Consider the following 16,503-nt stretch of genomic DNA (forward strand, 5'->3'; position numbering starts at 1 on the left):
TTGAAAAAGGGGCGCAGAGAATCTGCAGACTCTGGTTTTCTTGGGTTGTGCGCTCTGCTATGCGCTGCGCCCGCGTTTGGCTACAAACAGATGTGACGCTCAAACACCGTTGGTTTGCGCACTGATACCATCAAAAAGCAGAAAAATAGCGAATAATCTTTATTCAAATGTTTTAAGTTACTGGAATGCTGAATAAACTAATTTTCTTAAGACAGACATGGCGTGGGCTTAAAGGCGCACTAACATCAGGTGTCTCTGCAGAAACGTCCACAGCTCAAACTTGTTTTAGGGATTTGGTTACATTCAAAAGTAACCAAAATGTTTGTACACACGTGACCAAAAAAAGTGATAGCTGGGGACTGTTTTAAATAAGAAGTGTGAAAAAGAGAAGCAAACATTTTGCAAGTTCTCCGTCACAAAAGCTACATTTACATGTATTTACAATCCAGCTCCGGACCTGCAGGACGCAGTGCAAACACTCAACTTCAGCTTCAGAATTACCCATCTGACCAATTATTTATCATTATTTGACTTTCACAACAAACTTTCTTTTCTTCTCAGTACTTCCTGCTTTATATCTGACACAGATTACCTAAAATTCTTGCGACTTTCTTTGTGCAATGTGGTTTTTTTTTTTTTTTTTTTTTTAGAGTCTTAACCAAAAGTCATCCTGGTTGTTTAAAAGAGCTGAGACAAGCTGTGGAACTCTTTCACTCCCACTGTGGCAGGAAAGGATGCACATTCTGCCTCCACTTTTTTATTATGTAACAGGTGGAAACCCACAGACCCACGCAAACTGTGCCTCTTCTCACACACGTATCAAACGTGAATGTTCAAACACCACATAATGAAAGTGGCACAGGGCTTGGACATAAACTATCCTCATACAGATGGACAACTTCTGGAGCAGCAACACATCTACAGTTTTTCTTRATTTTTTATTTAATATTATTTTTTGTATTTCTAACACTTTCAAATGTTTTCAAAAAGCCTACATAGCCTCACCTTTACTTACAACCATTAGAGGAGGCTTTATTGTGTTGTGTATTCTGCTTTCTTCTGCCCCAGAGATAAACTGGTCATTGAACAAGACCCAACATATTAAAGCTCTCGGCACACAGAAGCATCACCCCACTGCCTTGTGTGATAACACATMAAGTCTGTCTTCTAAAAGCAGTGTGGCAAGACGGTTAAGAAGATGATGTGAGCTAGCCTGACAGCACCAAGCAGGTTATACTATATGTCAGCCAGTGATCATCATGGGGACTGACAGCCTGAGCTGGGCCAGAGAAAAGTGAGTGGCTCTCAGACAGCCCCAGCGAGTGTCAGTTGGGACTGCAGTTCAGGACAGACCACCACACTGCTGAAAACCACCACAGTGTGTGACTCATCTCCAACCCCTGTTTGAATCACTCTGCTCCATCGTTGTCCAAAGATATACACTTGTGAGAGAAAGGAAGTTTGTTGATTGAAAAGAAAAGAAAGAGGTGGAGCAAAACAAGAAGTCATGAGAGGGGCAAAGTGTGATGAGGCAGTCAGAGCTCCCCTCAGGCTCTGATGACATGTCAAAATCAGATTAATACTGTATTTCCAGGATTAAAGACATAGCTTTGGGTTCAGTGTTGGGGTTATGAACAGCCCATGTCCTAACTGCAGAGGCACGCTTTCTGAACAACTTCAGTTTGAAAAAAACGTTTCTTAAGTTCAAAATGGATTAATGTCATCTTAAAATGCTCCTGCAAATACTGTGCTTGGTCAGAAGTTTGTGGGCGTGTTTGTTTCTGCTGAAAGCGCTCAGACGCTGCACTTTGCTTCAACTACTCGCTACCAGAATTCGACTGTTCAGACATTTACAGACATTTAGAATCAGACATTTACAGACAATAACCCATGGTTGAAAGTAGAAAAAGACGTTGTGCACAGAGGAATCGGTCTGCTAAAAAAGTGAGGCGTTATCAAACATGATAGATTTGTGGCCAAAAAATCAGACTGGAGAGGTTTTTGTTTTGTTTTGTTCCATAGTAAATATTCCAGAGGGAAGAAACCTCATGCAGTGCCGTATATCACAGCAGGAGGGGTTTCCCAGGAGCTCAGCATTGTGTGCAAAAATGAACGTCGAACAATCACATGACCGAGCGTCGACTTTTCGGCTTCGGCTCGAATATACTGGACTCTTTAGCGCAGCTGTCTGTTCAGAACTAATTTCTTTTTCTTCAAGCTGAGAAAATTCCTAAATACATTTACAATTCTGCAGATAAGACACTGACTGTTTATGATCTCTACACASAAGCTCACTACTAAAAAAATAAAAGAAATTAAAAAATGAAAGAAAAAGAAAAAATCCCATCTATCCCCTTTAAGGCACTATTTTAAAACCTCTGCAAGGTCAGAACTAGGAGAGGGGAGCACAACGCTGCTGCTTAATTTTGCACAAGGTCAAAAGATCAAAATGAGAATGAAGAGAGATGCAGGCATGATAATGATGGAGAACTGTGATTGGTGGAACGAGGCAAATCTCTTGATTGGCCAGACGTTGTTATGATCATTTTAATATAATCACAGTAGAGAAAATGTACTYTGGAAACCCCACAAAATCAAAGGAAATAGTTTGAAGTATGTGTCAGATTTATTCAGGTTTCTCAGTGCCTTTTRATCTCTAGGTACCTTTTTGTGGGAACAAGCCTCTGCTTTAGACTAATGTGAATCACACACAACCATGCAGCAGCACATTAGCAGGCAACTACCAGCCAATGGACTGTTTGCCTTGAACTAGGCATGCGTGATTGCTGTAGCAGAAAGTGTATCAGCACATCTGAGAGTGTGTCTGCATAATCATCATCATCATGCATGGTGGCAAAGCACAGGATGTATATTTCTCCCCTCAGAGGCGTATTTTCTAGAGTGTGGCTGTGTTTGCACATGCGTGACGGTACATGCACATAAGACATCAAGGGGTGTTAATTTATTCAAATGAGCTGGGGAGGATGGTGATAGGATGGAGCGAGGGGGCAGAGGAGATGTATTTTTTGCAGAACAGGGTGGGGTGTGGTGGGGGACACCTTCATTTCGAGGTTTATGTCTTTATTTTATTTCTCTTTCCTTCACTTGTGTCTTCAAATTCCCAAATGAGACGAGTCGCACGGCTAGGAAAGGAAGCGAAACAGATGCAAAACAAAACCCGATGAGATTTTAAAAAAGAGATTTTGAAAAGAAAAACGTGGTTCTGAAGCAGACATTCTGATAAAATACTGTGCCAAGATGATAACACCACTTCCAAGATGGCTGCTGCTGGAGGCATCCTCTGTGGAACCAACCAAAAGACCGGCTGCTCCTCGTTTAGAACACTCCAACGTGATCGTTTTTCCAGCTTCTACCAAGTTCGTCAAGCATAACAAGGAGAATTTGCACAGCTGAGTAAAGATTTTGTATTATCATTGTAATTTGAATATGTAAAAGACTACAGAAACCTTTTCCAGAGATATTGATCAGAGATATCTAGTGACACCAAGTGGCCACAGTTGAAGATGGCGTGATTATCATTACAGCAGGGACTGTTTTTGTGCAGCCTGACAAAGTTTTCTGTGGGTCAATAGTGGTTTTTTACTTCATTTCCTAGTCTTTGTTTATCGACCAATCAAGGTAAAGTGAAACATGCAAACGCAGTCTCTCTTTATTTAAGTCAAAACATTAGTTATCTGAGAAACCACTGACAACATATTCTTTGTGATTCCGTCAGTGGTTCTTTGTTGATCTGTTGGAGCCACTTCTCTAGCTTGGAGGTCACAGCAACCATAGTTGTTGAAGGATGGCAGCATGACGGTTTGAACCTTGAACATCTGACCTTCCTGTAACCAAGTTATGAGAACTAACTTCTGTGCCAAACTCCCAGCCATATATACATGTATCCAATCTAAATGACATTCTATTGTCCTTGCAGTATATCCTGGCGTACAGCTTGCCAGCTTCCACTTTGGAATCAGTATCCATAGACACTCTTTTTGATGATCTGGGTAAAGGGGTTTAGGCCCGTGCAGAACGGGAATGAGGATAGAGCAAACCTTTGGTATATGTCACACCTTGATGCTGACTTGTGCATTTGGATTTGAATTGATACACATCCTTTAGTTCAGGGGTGTCCAAACATTTTGTCACGTGGGCCAAAATCATAAAGTCAGAAGGACTTGAGGGCCAAAAATATTTTTTCTTTACCTGCTCAACAATAAACTAAGCATCAATTAAACAAATAAAGTAGTCAGATTTATTGCTGGAAATGCATAAATTAATCTAGATTAATTAATTTGCAGGTTTCCCTTACAGAATTTTTTTTTTTTTTGCAATTTTCTAGGTTTCAACTGGGGGGAAAATAACCCAATTTAGTCAATTCTGATAAATAAAATCAGTATCTATGTCACTCTTTTATTGAAAATGCTTGCTGTATTCAGACAAATTTAATAAATTAATTAAAAGCAGATTGGAGTGCAGCAAAATCAGCTTTTGAGTAGAAGTCACCAGATGGATGTGGAAAAAGCTATGAGTCTGGTTATTTAAAGACAAATAATTTGTTTTGTTGCCAATATTTTTAATTGTAAGATTTTACTTTGTGATAAATTTYTCCTAATAATAAACAGAAAGTCCCCATCATCATCAAACACCTGTGCCAGGAGGATACATTTGTAAACAAATTAGTATAACTCTTGAACTGAAGTCAGAGGCCACACAAAATCAGTTCAGGGGCCACAAATGGCCCCCGGGCCATACTTTGGACATCCCTGCTTTAGTTTATCATAAGTTATTGATGAAGGCTCTTGTCCTGTTGATTTTGTACAATTTCAGCCTTTCCAGTATTGATAAGTGTGATACTGATTTATAGGTTTTACAGTTTGGGACTTAGTACTGCCTTCCATTCATTTCTATAGCCAAACCCTGACCCATACCCTAAACCTGACCTAAACTCAATTCACATCTTAGTCCTAAACCTAACCCCTACCRACCCAACAGCATTTGGACTAAGMTATTTATTAACCTTTATTTAACCAAGCAAACTCTAGTGAGATCCCAGATCTCTTTTGCAAGAGAGGCCAGGGCCTGAAGACAGCCTATAGCATATGTTTTTGGTCTGTGGGGGAAACCGGAGCACCTAAAGAAAACCCACGCAATAATGAGAACATAGAAAGACCTAAGGTCCAAACTGGGGATTGAACCTAGGACTTTCTAGCTGTGAGGCATCAGGGCTAACCACTGATCCATCYTGCTCATACTGGGCTTTGCTCCCCATAAGTAGCAGTGGGTTCCCATAAGGCTAAGTGTATCCAAAAGTGGTCCTCACWGGGTAACAAAAAATGGTCAACACACACACGAATCACACTACACTGTACAAAGTTTGTACCACTCCTATTTTCTTTGCTCTGTTTGCAGCGAGCTAGCAAACAAGCCAACGAGTCTTTCTTTAAGCTTTTAAAGGGGTCTTAATTAAAACTTTACAAGCTTTCTGAAGGGTTTGTTTCTGTGTTGGACTTTGCCTTCAGCTTTTTAACTTCAACATTTTCCTTCCTTTTACATTCAGTCCTTGCACCTGACCATGACAGTGAATTGCGCAGTGTGATGTAAAAAATGAAACAAATGAACAAAGAGTGAAAAGAAAATAAGAAATGTTCGGGGCTTAAAGTCGATTTCAAAAATCTTGTCCAATAAACATAAAAAAGTCACGTATTTCAAGAAGAGAAAAAGACAGGATTTACTTGACACAGAACCCAAGAGAGTTGATCATCAAGTTTTCAGCTTTTTTGAATAAATATTTTTGATGCTAAAATACTACTTTAAATCTGTCAAATAGATCTATCTTACAGCCACTGTAACAAAGTGCTTAAAAACCTGATTTAAAATGGGTTCATTGTGTTTTATGTTCATACTGGTTCATATTTTGCAGATTGTAGCATTTTTAAGGCTGAAAGACTCATAGACGAGTAAAAAAAAAACAATAATTTCTTTGAAAAGAATCAAGTGAAAATGAGTGCAGTGTGTACTGTGTATTTTTAGTATCTGTAATAGGTCAGTTATTGTCAACACAAAACAAGGTTTTTGTTAACAGAAATGATGGTGTCATTCAAAACAACTGTGGCAGCCTACAGATCATTTTTAATGTCATGTGTAAACAGGGGTTCAAAACATGCTGTTTAAATTCATGTCTTTGGTGTTCCGGTCTGTTACAACAAAAAAATGTGTACACAAGAGAAAAAGTGAGACGCAGAAGAGAAAGAGAGAGAGAGAGAGAGAGAGAGAGAGAGAGAGAGAGAGCTGTGTAGCACTGATCAGTTTTATATGATCTTTTAAACTGTCTTAGTTGTTTCTTAAAGAAATGGTTCTGGTAGCTATGACAACTTTTTATTTTTTATTTTATCTACACAGGGACCAAGGCCATTTTTGTACAGAGAATGATAACATTTACGTTATGCTGRAATTATATTTCTCTTTATAAGACAAAAAAAACATGCATGCACAGTTTTTTTTTTTTTATCTTCTCAGTGGTTTTGGTTACTGTAAACATTTCCTCTAAAGCTGTGCTCAGTCAGTTTCTCCTCGGAGCCCTGAGGCTGTTTTCTGAACAGGGCTCAGAGTGGTACCAGGTCTAAATGTTTCTGGGAACAGAATCTGATCGGCCCTCTCACACCTGCTCGGCATCATTTGCGAGTTTCTGCTGCTGCACAAACATCTTCCTGGTCCACTGATGTTATCAGGCGAATTCCCATAAAGCCCCCATAGAAAACAGCTGAACTAAGTCCTGGGGGGGAATCTAACTGCCTGCTTAACCACACAGCAGCAGCATGAACTTATGCAGCTCAAACTTRCCTTCGCTTTTTTTAGACTCAGACCCTTGACTGCACTTTTCTCTCTGTGTATTTTTATTTGTTTTTTATAGTGGAATAATTAATTAGGTACAGTTTTTCCAGTGGGGTGATAAATTGGCATTGTTATACAAACTGCAGCAGTAAAAGAAATGATGATGTCTATGATGCTGCTGATTGGCCTTTTATGAGGACTTTCAGAGACAGAAATAATAAAGACAATTCCAGCCAGCATTGCTTTTTATTCTGGGGTCATCTTAAGAACTGAATAAAAAAAACACATATCCACAAATACTTTCATTGTGCAAAAGTAAATGTATATTTTCCCATTAAGAAGAAGTCAACATCTGGAATACTTTGTGTATTTTAAGGTTTTCAGTCAGGAAAATGTTCTATTTGTTAGAATTGACCCAAAACATGGACTGCACTGAGACTATTAGGACACTTGGTATGCCTCTACTTAAACTGCTATGTTACATTCTTATGTTTGGCTTAATGAACAAACTTATATGTTTTTGATCATCATGGAGCAGAAGCTATATAGGGCTACAGCCAATTGCTGAAGTCCAAGTATTTTTCACTTTTAACATGTGCAACGAACACAAATATTTTGGCTACTGCAGCTTTCTGTCTGTAGCRGCCCGTAACAAGAGCAGGGAGACAAAACAGAAAACCAAGGCAACAATTTTGATATAGCTGTTTAGAAATTAATACCTTTATTATTTAAAATGGTCATACCATCCTCCTTCTCATAATCTACAAATCTGATTACATATTAGTTTTTGCCATTTTGAATCATTCAATATGGCAAAAACTTAAGTCTGTGAAATATTGTGTGATCGTTAGGTTTTTAAGTCAACCCCTTTATTTTACAAATGAAAGGAGTTTCTTTACTCATAAAACACCTGAGAAACGTTCTTTTCAAGAACAATGAAAGAAACTTTATTTATAAATTACTTCCAGGCAGATTGTTTAAGCANGTTCTTGCATGAGGCCCATTGTTCCTATGTGACATAATATTTCTGTGTATTTCCAGCAAAAACCATCATGTTTGAGGGCAGAACTCATATCCCATATGGCTGAGTATGTTGGATTATCAAGAACAAATGTTTTATGATTTCATTTTTATCAACTTTTTTTGCAAAGCTGGCATTTTCATGTCAGGTGAAAACATGTTCCAAAAGTGCAGGTGGTTCAGCAAAGCACACATCTCAAAAAATCAGGAAATACGAAGGATCTCAAATAATGGAGTTGAGAGCCTAACATCAACCTCAACGCAACGTCAAGAATCTGATCTGATCACTTTTATTCTGGGAAAGGAATGTTTGTGCTGTGGTTAATATGGGATAGCTAGCAAATATACAGTAAATGTTATTTTGAACAACTTCTTGACTGCCTACTACAACTTTGAATTTTACATTTGTGATGGAAATCTGTCAAAGTGTTTGGTGAGTCAAGGTGTTCTGTCAAACTTTGAGCTTTGGCCTGGACTTAGTTTAACACAGAACTACTGAATGTGGTAGAGAGCAGCACCTGTTTAGGATCAGTGGTACCAACTATCYTTAAGCATGACAACTATTTTAGAATAGAATTGAATTAACATTTTTTGTTCTTTATTATTTTGTTGATTTTAGTGTGAAATTACTAGTTTTTGTCAGGACCCAATCAATGAAATAAACTAACCAACACAAGGACAACTTGCTATTTGAGGTTTCAGGTAAACAGGAGTCATGTGATGTGAAGATGAACTCCTGAACTAGGCCAGGGTTTGGTTTTGATTTAAGAGATAACTATTGTCGTGTCTCCAGCTGCTCTGTACATTTACTGTACACACACACACACACACACACACACACACACACACACACACACACACACACACACACATTTTGCATAATTTCAGAAAAACTGACTGTTATTTGTGTTTGCTAGAATCAGTTGGCTGTGGCAGCCATCTTGAAGTGGGTTGACTCAAAAAGTTAATCTGTTATAATGTAAACCAGATGATAATTTTCTGAAAATTTCAATAAAATTCATTTTGTGGTTCATGAGATCTTTTACAGGCGGAATGGAGAGTTGATGGCTGAGTATTAAATACAAAACTTGCAAGATCAGTTACAGTTTTTCTAAATTGCTAAAACACATTTCACATTCATCCATTTCTCTGAACTGTAAACACAAAAGCCAGTTTCCAACACTACTTTCATAGATCCTCTGACTCTTCATGCAAAATCAAACTCAGATCAGACCTTGAGTCCATCAAAATTGTTAATAACCGCTTATTGCATTGTATGTCCTTTTTTTACTTGGACTGCAGATGCAAATTAGTTTATGCTATAATCTGGTACATCAAGTGGTGACATTTATGTTTGAGTTGTACATTGTCCCTTTTAAAATAAAGTTTTTATCATCAAAAAGAAAGCACTAATGAGCAGTCATTACATGGCATAGGGAAAAAAAGGAAACACAATGATAAGATCATGAAGCTTTTGGAATAGTCTTTAACTGTCCACAAAGAAAAATGCATGTCTGAAACAAAACTCCTATTTAACACTTGCAAAAAAATAATAATTAAAAAAATACTAAACACTGTGTATCATGTGAACTTGTAACTCACCCTACTCTTCTCCTTCAGTTCCACTTCACTTCACACTGAGGTTTTCTACAGGTCTGGGAGCTTGAAGATTCTGCTCAGGAACAAAGCTGAACTTACAAATTTACTCTTACGGAGCGAGATTTCTGAAATTGTATCTGTTGAAGCCATTTTTTGGGGGGTGGGGGGGTCACAGCACAAAGTGCTCCAATGAGCACCGGAACCACTGATGTTTTGACTCTCCACACATCTTCATTTCCTCTTTCAGCTTTTAGCATGGCTCCAACTTCTCGTGCTCCCTCTTCCTGATGTTACAGTCATTTGAGATTGGTACYTCTATCACCACTGCCTTTTTCTCCTGCTATATGTGTGTGCAGAGGAAGTATTCACATTCATTAAGAATAGATACTAGAGTTTTAAAATACTTTTTTAGAGGTAGAATTATCAACTCAAGCTTTTTACTCAAGTAGAAGTATAAAAGTACTGGTTTTCAAACTACTAAAGTATAAAAGTAAAATTAATGACCACTTAAAAAACACATTAGGCTGTACAACACCCCCATCTTTTTTCTTCTWAAGTCAATAATGAMTATAATTAAAATGTTAATGCTGAAAATTTAGAATTAACTGACTAGACTACTTGTTTCCGCCACGTCATCTTCATTCTAGGCTCRATCTTCTACAGTCTGTCCTGCAGGAATGTGAWGTGATTTGTGTCATACAGGTGTGATGGAGTGTGTTCAATCCAATARGATGTCAGAATGGTATATTTTTACACTTATCATCCAACCACAATCTAATTCACTCTATCCCAGGGCTCCTTTATTCTTTTCTGAACAATGAAAAGATGGAATAAAAACAAGTCAAAGTTAAATAGAAATAAAATACTTTTTGCATTTTTAAAAAGTAAGGAGTAGAAAGTACAGATAATTGAATTAAAATAAGGAGTAGATGTAAAAAAGTAGGCTGAAAATAATTAATCCACTAAAGTATAAATAGGCCTAACCAAAATTTCTACTTTAGTAAAGTAACAAAATATTTGTACTTAGGTACTTGACACCTCTCTCTCTCTCTCTCTCTCTCTCTCTCTCTCTCTCTCTCTCTCTCTCTCTCTCTCTCTCTCTCTCTCTCTCTCTCTCTCTCTCTCTGTGTGTGTGTGTTTCATTTACAAATAGAAATGCATTACAACAAAAGTGTATACGGTATTTTTCAGTATATATTACAGTATTTACCTCTGATTTTATTCATAGTGTAAGCATTGGTTTGTTTACATCATCACATGTGTGTGTGATCAATTTTGCYTTGCCATGTTTTTAGTTGAGACACCAGTGCTTTAATTGTGCCTCACTTTTGGTACCTGTGCTTGAACCCAAGTGAATCACAGAGCAAAACATGTTTTAGTGGGTAAAAATAGGTTTGCAAGTTGTGRCTAAGTAAAGAAACATTCTGGCACAAGGGGGGCCATTTCATTAAATGGGTTCAGGATGTCGAACGTTTAGTTCAGACAACAGGATTTAAGAAAATATGTGTGTTTCAAAAGACTGCTACCTGCTACTCTGCCAAGCAGTAGCCCAATATCTGTAAAACAGATTATGTGACCACATTTTTTGTAGTTTCTACCATGCGTTTGCTGAGGAGTAGCGACCATCTTGAATGGCATTGAATCTAAAAGTGAATCAGTTCTAAATGTACAGCTTAACTTTCTGGGAGTTTCATCAAAACACACACAGACACATACTCATTTTATTACTCCTTCACCTTTGATGACAAGGAATAAAAAGGATTTTCTCCTTATCAGCAGTGATTTAAAGGCCACAAACTGTTGTAGTTACATATTTATTTATACAAAATTTAATAATTTTACACACATAACAGATTGTTGGGCTTCCTTCATTCACGCATCTTCCTCTGGAACACGTCTTGCCTGTGAGTGAAAAAATACTTTAAGTTTATTTCTCTGAAATTATTTAATCTAACATGTTAACATCAGCTTTTAAAATGACAGTAATTTAAACATAGGCACTGCACAATGTGTAATATCATTGTGACCAGCAGAGGTCAGTATGAATACATATTAGATCCAATCAGCTGAAATCTTACCTTTGCTTTGCCACAGTTTCTGATCCTGTTGCCTTAAGAAATAAAAGACAGTTTATTTTATTTCATTTTTTTTCTTTAAATTGTGGTATTTATTTAACAAAAAGAGTTTTATTGCTTGTTTATTTTTTAAATTGCTCTGATAAAAATCTTCAGTAGAGTGCATCATGGCAAAAAAAAAATCAAATGTTTTTCATGCTGAGAATCACAGACACCTTGGTATTTCCAGCCATGTATTGTGTGATTCACATTCACACAAACTTGTGTACACACTGATCACTCTTTAGCTGATCTCTCTTTGTTTCTATTTTCAAGACTGAGCATACAAGCTGCATTCAAATGCAAAACATTCATGAACAGTTGCTGTTGACTTACCAAGCAGCAGAGCAAAAGACAGGAACACAACAACTCCAGCAAAGGTCAGACCTCCAACACGCAGCGTATGATAATCTACAGAGTCACACAAATACAAGAATATTTCCGTTATCAATATAATCTCTTACAATTCTCCTTGTGGTTCTCTCATTTGTGCTTTTCCTGGTTTTTGTTCCACCTCAAACCTTTACCTACTCCTTCATTTTTGCTTTCACTAAATTATTTTTTTTATTTCTTTGTATTTTTTTTTTTGTTGCTTTGGTCTTTTTACTAAACAAAACATATTCTGTCAGAAATAAAATCTGTCACACTTTTCCATTTGTCTATTTTACAGCCCATAGTTAATCTGATCAAATATGTTTTCAGGGAGATATTTACTAACCATAAACAAAGTCAGCATCCCAGTCAGTTTGAGCATCTGAGGAAAAGAAAAAAGAAAAGTGAAAAGATAGAAACCCAGAAAAAAAACACATAATTTAACAGACACTCGTGGCTCCAGCATCCAGAGYAAAACAGTTGGCAAATATTTTATGGTTTACTCACTGTGACAACTCCAGCAGCCAAAGGGTTTTATTTACATTTTGTCAATTATTTTATGTTTCACACATGTGATGTATTATTTACCACTCACCTGTTTGTTATCATCTCCTCAGTATTTATGTTATGCACTTTCCTTTCCGCCAGGTTGTGTTTTATTCCAAAGTTTGTCTTGAAAATCATTARAAATATATTTTGCATAATTTTATTTTTTTTTTACTCATGAGATTTTCTGCTTTATATCTTTGTTAGATTATTTCTCGCAGAAATAAAGACCTTTTGCTTGCAACCATTTTCTCCATAAAGCTAAAACATGACACTTTGGTCAAGAATTTAGAGGCTTCAGGGCACTTTTTTGGATTTACACATTTCTCAGACTTGAAAAGGCATTTTGAGTAAAACATGCCAGCCTGTAGCCTACTATATGATAAGTGTTTCTTTTTTATGTCTGTAAATTAGATGATGTATGCTTAAATTAAAGAAATTGAAAATGGTTATGAAAAAATGTCATATAACAAATTATTCTGGTAGAAATGCAAATGATCTTTTCCATGTTATGATTAAAGTGTTTAGAACATAACCAAACAGATAAAGAAAACAAGATCATGTTTAGAAAGAGTTGTCATTGACATTCTTTTTTTTTTTTGTACCTTATCCTCTTTAACATTTACTGGAGATACATTTCATCACAATCCAACAAATAAGTTCAAAAAAGAAAACTCACTAAAAATCAAAAACCCTTGATTTTAAAATAAGAATATAACAGCAAAAGGTAATTAAAATTGATTCTCTGTTGCTCTTTCCACACAAAAATCAAAGATTTAAGAAAAATTCCAACTTAATTTCCTCAGCTTGGAGTCAGCCAGCTGGTATGGGTAGAATGCATTGAATATATGCATTGAATATATATATATAGTAGTGCTTTTGGGGCTACATAAAATGTGAACAAGGGCACAAGAAGACTGACATGTGTGATATAATGTCTTAATTCACTTTTACAGGTGCATAATGAGCCATTTATTACCTTGAGCAGAAGACATGCTGATTTGTTTGGTTGATGAAACTGGAAGGACACGAACACAAACAGTTAGCAAAAGTCCAAAAATTATAACAGCATTTAGGTGATCTATCGTCATAATAATAAAGGTCATGGAGAGCTTTCAGGTTTGCCATCTGGAAGCTGTTTTGAAGGTGAAAAATCATGAGATTTGATTTCAGAGGCACCTTGTTTTTAATAAAATCTGAGACCTGCTGAGGCTCATTTATTTAGTCTGAGCCCATTTTAGATTAGAGAATGTTGAAAGGCCTGGAAACTCTATAGCACACATATGTTCTGACAAAGTGCCTCATTAAGTCGTCTACTGGAGAAACAATGTGACTGCCTTGATCTTCACAGACACTTTAAAAGGGCTAATGGTGTTATTGATCCCTTCTTTTACCCTCATTTCTTCCACCATCATCCTGCAACCACACACACACTCATACACGCACACAACTTTTTTCATTTGATCCACATCTTCTGCGCTGTAATCATTAACTCACACAGATTAACACTCCAAGAGTTTCCTCAGCTGTCCTTGTCTTTTTGTTCAAGCATGCCGGTGTTAATTGTGGACCTCAGTTCATTCTTGTATCATGTGTCTTGGACTTTTCCATACACCACTGAGCACAAGGACATGCTGGGCAGTTACTCATTAATACATCGCAGCTCTGGCATTCATTAACCTTGAACCTTGAGCAATCAAACAGAGGTTAAAGATGTCGTAAAGAAAATAAAACACCTGAATTGTGTTAATCTTAGCAAACAAACACGTTAGGCCTGAAGTCTAGCACATCTACAAAAATATGTTTTTTTATTTTTTTAAATGTAAAATTACCAAAAAAAAATTGTGGAAACAAATACATGGGACCCATTTTTACAGGAAGTATTATTTGAACCAGGCATCATTGTTAGTTGAACATTAAAGAAATTTAGCTTTGGAAGAAGTATTTTTTAATCATAAATATGTTGACTTAACATTTTGAACTAAAACCATGGTCCCAGAATCCCAAACTTGCAATTCTTATAAGCATCATTAGTGTATACATGAAATACATTTATACAACAAGCATGTTTTGTTAAAGATTTGTTCAGAAAACAATAATAATAAAGTAAAAACTCACTTGAGGTTTGCTGAAGCCRGTCTTACCTCTGCTCTGTGAGGATGATTATGGGTGGAACCTGTCTGCGACCAGACTCCTCACCTGTAAGATCCACCCCCTCACACACAACTTTTCCACACCTCCAGGAATGCTTTCAGAGCAGCCACTTGGTTACATATTTACAGTATCATAAAGTGCAGATATGTTCAGATTTGCCAACCTTTGGAATCACTGCATAAGCAGCAGCACATTCCTCTCACTACTGGTGAGGACATTTTTTCCCCACATTTAGCTGCTGTACAACCTTGACCGTCATTGATAGAGGATAACCAGACTGATTTCAAGGGTTTCTGCAGATCTGCTTGTGAACCAAATCTTTCCTTCCAGCATCAGAAAACTGGATTATTTCTAAATGATTTAATATAAAAAAAGAGATTTTGTGTTTGAACATACTTTTATTGATTTATGCCAAAGCACAACAGGTTGCTACAGAACAAGGCCTCATGCGCAGGAAGGATATAGCATTTAGCTGTAGCTCTCATCTTTAAAACCCACACTTTTGCTTTGTGAAAGCCCAAATCTCCACACATTCTTTAGGATTTAACTTCACATCAGGCTACTTATGTTTGGGTTTTAACTCACCCACCCTTTGTCTTTTCTTTTAGTGCATGTATGCTGTTCAAAAGAAAAGTTACAAAGAAAAAAAAAGAAAGAGAGGAAGGAAAAAAAGCTAATTCCAGCTTCACAGATTTGCGCCACTAGTGATTGCAAGCAGGGAAGCTAATCATAGATTGCAGGAGACTAGTTAATCCTGCCGGAGCCAGTGGAGTAGATATGTGGAGAAGAAGGRAGTGAGACAGCTGACGTAGGCGCTCGCTCCACTTCAGACGGCAAACCACCGTGGTGGAGGAGCCCACAGAGATACCTGCTAATCAGTCACGAGCTCACTCACAGAGCTGTGGCATTGGAGATTGTCTCTTGTAAGGATCATCACATCGACATGTCGAGCTACGCTGAAGGACGTCACAATCATGCAGGATAAGCCTGCTCGGTTAGAACTACATTTTTATGCACACCCAAACACARCACTCAAACATACATGGAGGATATTTAAATGCCTCGCACGTAAAGTATTTCTATGTGCATATGTCTTATAATCCAAATGTAACAAACGATATTCAGGATGACTGACAAAACAAGCGAACACAGTTACAAATCCTAAAACCTAAAGTCCAATAGATAGGAGTACAAATGAATAGCACACCGCACAACATTAAAAAAACTGTCTGAAGGATTTTCTAAACAATCTTGTGTCATCGATGCTGCAGGCTAAGACAACAAACTGCAGTGAGAGACCATCACAGGAAGGCACGGAGATCAACAGAAGCACAGTCACAACAAAAACAGCTGGCACAAAATCTATTTACACACGACACCTTTCTGATGCATGCCTCCCCTTTTATCCTGCGATCTAACCAATCCTTTAATTCCTTTGTTAATATTGTTAGAATGTCAAATAAAATGATCAGAATTGTTCTGAAGGTGGTCCTGGGTCGCCGTCTCAGTTCTCTGATGGGGTCTCCTTGGCAGCCGCTGCAGCTGAGAGAAAGTCAGAGAGACTGGTTTAAGCTAAAGACAAGGTTTGCAGGGGAAGAAGTCAAAGAGTGAGAAAGGGCAGACATGTTTTAATAGACAGAGCCCTTCAGGTAAAAAGCCTACAGTATAAATTCTTTGTCAGTGTGTAACAGGTGCTAATGGACACCAGCAATAAGAAACTCAATTACGGATTTATGTCAAGAGCTGAGAGTTTAAATTCTCATCTTACCATTGGAGACAATCATGTTCTCTTCTTGTGCCTCCTCGTTTCCGGAGGCCCTGTGGAGAGAATCCACATGCCGTCATGTTAACCAAATTATGT

At 37.4% G+C, this 16,503-nt stretch overlaps 2 protein-coding genes across 2 annotated transcripts in view; both read right to left on the reverse strand.

Moving 5' to 3' along the window:
* Positions 1–11,251: 11,251 nt before the first annotated feature.
* On the reverse strand, positions 11,252–12,596 carry LOC106515427 (sodium/potassium-transporting ATPase subunit gamma). Its single transcript, XM_014005229.1, has 4 exons — positions 12,289–12,596; positions 11,907–11,981; positions 11,535–11,566; positions 11,252–11,358 (listed from the first exon to the last, which is right to left on the reverse strand). The coding sequence occupies exons 1-4, from the start codon at positions 12,377–12,379 to the stop codon at positions 11,329–11,331; spliced, it is 228 nt and encodes a 75-aa protein (XP_013860683.1). The 5' UTR covers positions 12,380–12,596; the 3' UTR covers positions 11,252–11,328.
* Positions 12,597–15,020: 2,424 nt separating this feature from the next.
* Positions 15,021–16,503, reverse strand: part of fxyd6 (FXYD domain containing ion transport regulator 6) — an 8,938-nt gene continuing 7,455 nt past the window's right edge. Inside the window, exons 7-8 of the mRNA XM_014005228.1 lie at positions 16,411–16,460; positions 15,021–16,184 (exon numbers count right to left, since the gene is read on the reverse strand). Coding sequence (XP_013860682.1) covers positions 16,147–16,184; positions 16,411–16,460 — 88 coding nt within the window. The 3' untranslated portion in view covers positions 15,021–16,146. The remainder of the gene's footprint in view (positions 16,185–16,410; positions 16,461–16,503) is intronic.

This window comes from Austrofundulus limnaeus, unplaced genomic scaffold (assembly GCF_001266775.1).
Source record: "Austrofundulus limnaeus strain Quisiro unplaced genomic scaffold, Austrofundulus_limnaeus-1.0 Scaffold29, whole genome shotgun sequence".
NCBI lineage: Eukaryota > Metazoa > Chordata > Actinopteri > Cyprinodontiformes > Rivulidae > Austrofundulus > Austrofundulus limnaeus.

What these genes read in the sequence shown, in the direction of transcription:
- LOC106515427 (XM_014005229.1), bottom strand. Translation starts at nt 12,379, where the DNA reads ATGTGTTTTTTTTCTGGGTTTCTATCTTTTCACTTTTCTTTTTTCTTT. An exon ending in GGATGCTGACTTTGTTTATG is followed by an intron (nt 11,982 to 12,288) that starts GTTAGTAAATAT and finishes GTGACTCTGTAG; the next exon opens with ATTATCATACGCTGCGTGTT. An exon ending in GAAACTGTGGCAAAGCAAAG is followed by an intron (nt 11,359 to 11,534) that starts GTAAGATTTCAG and finishes TTTCACTCACAG; the next exon opens with GCAAGACGTGTTCCAGAGGA.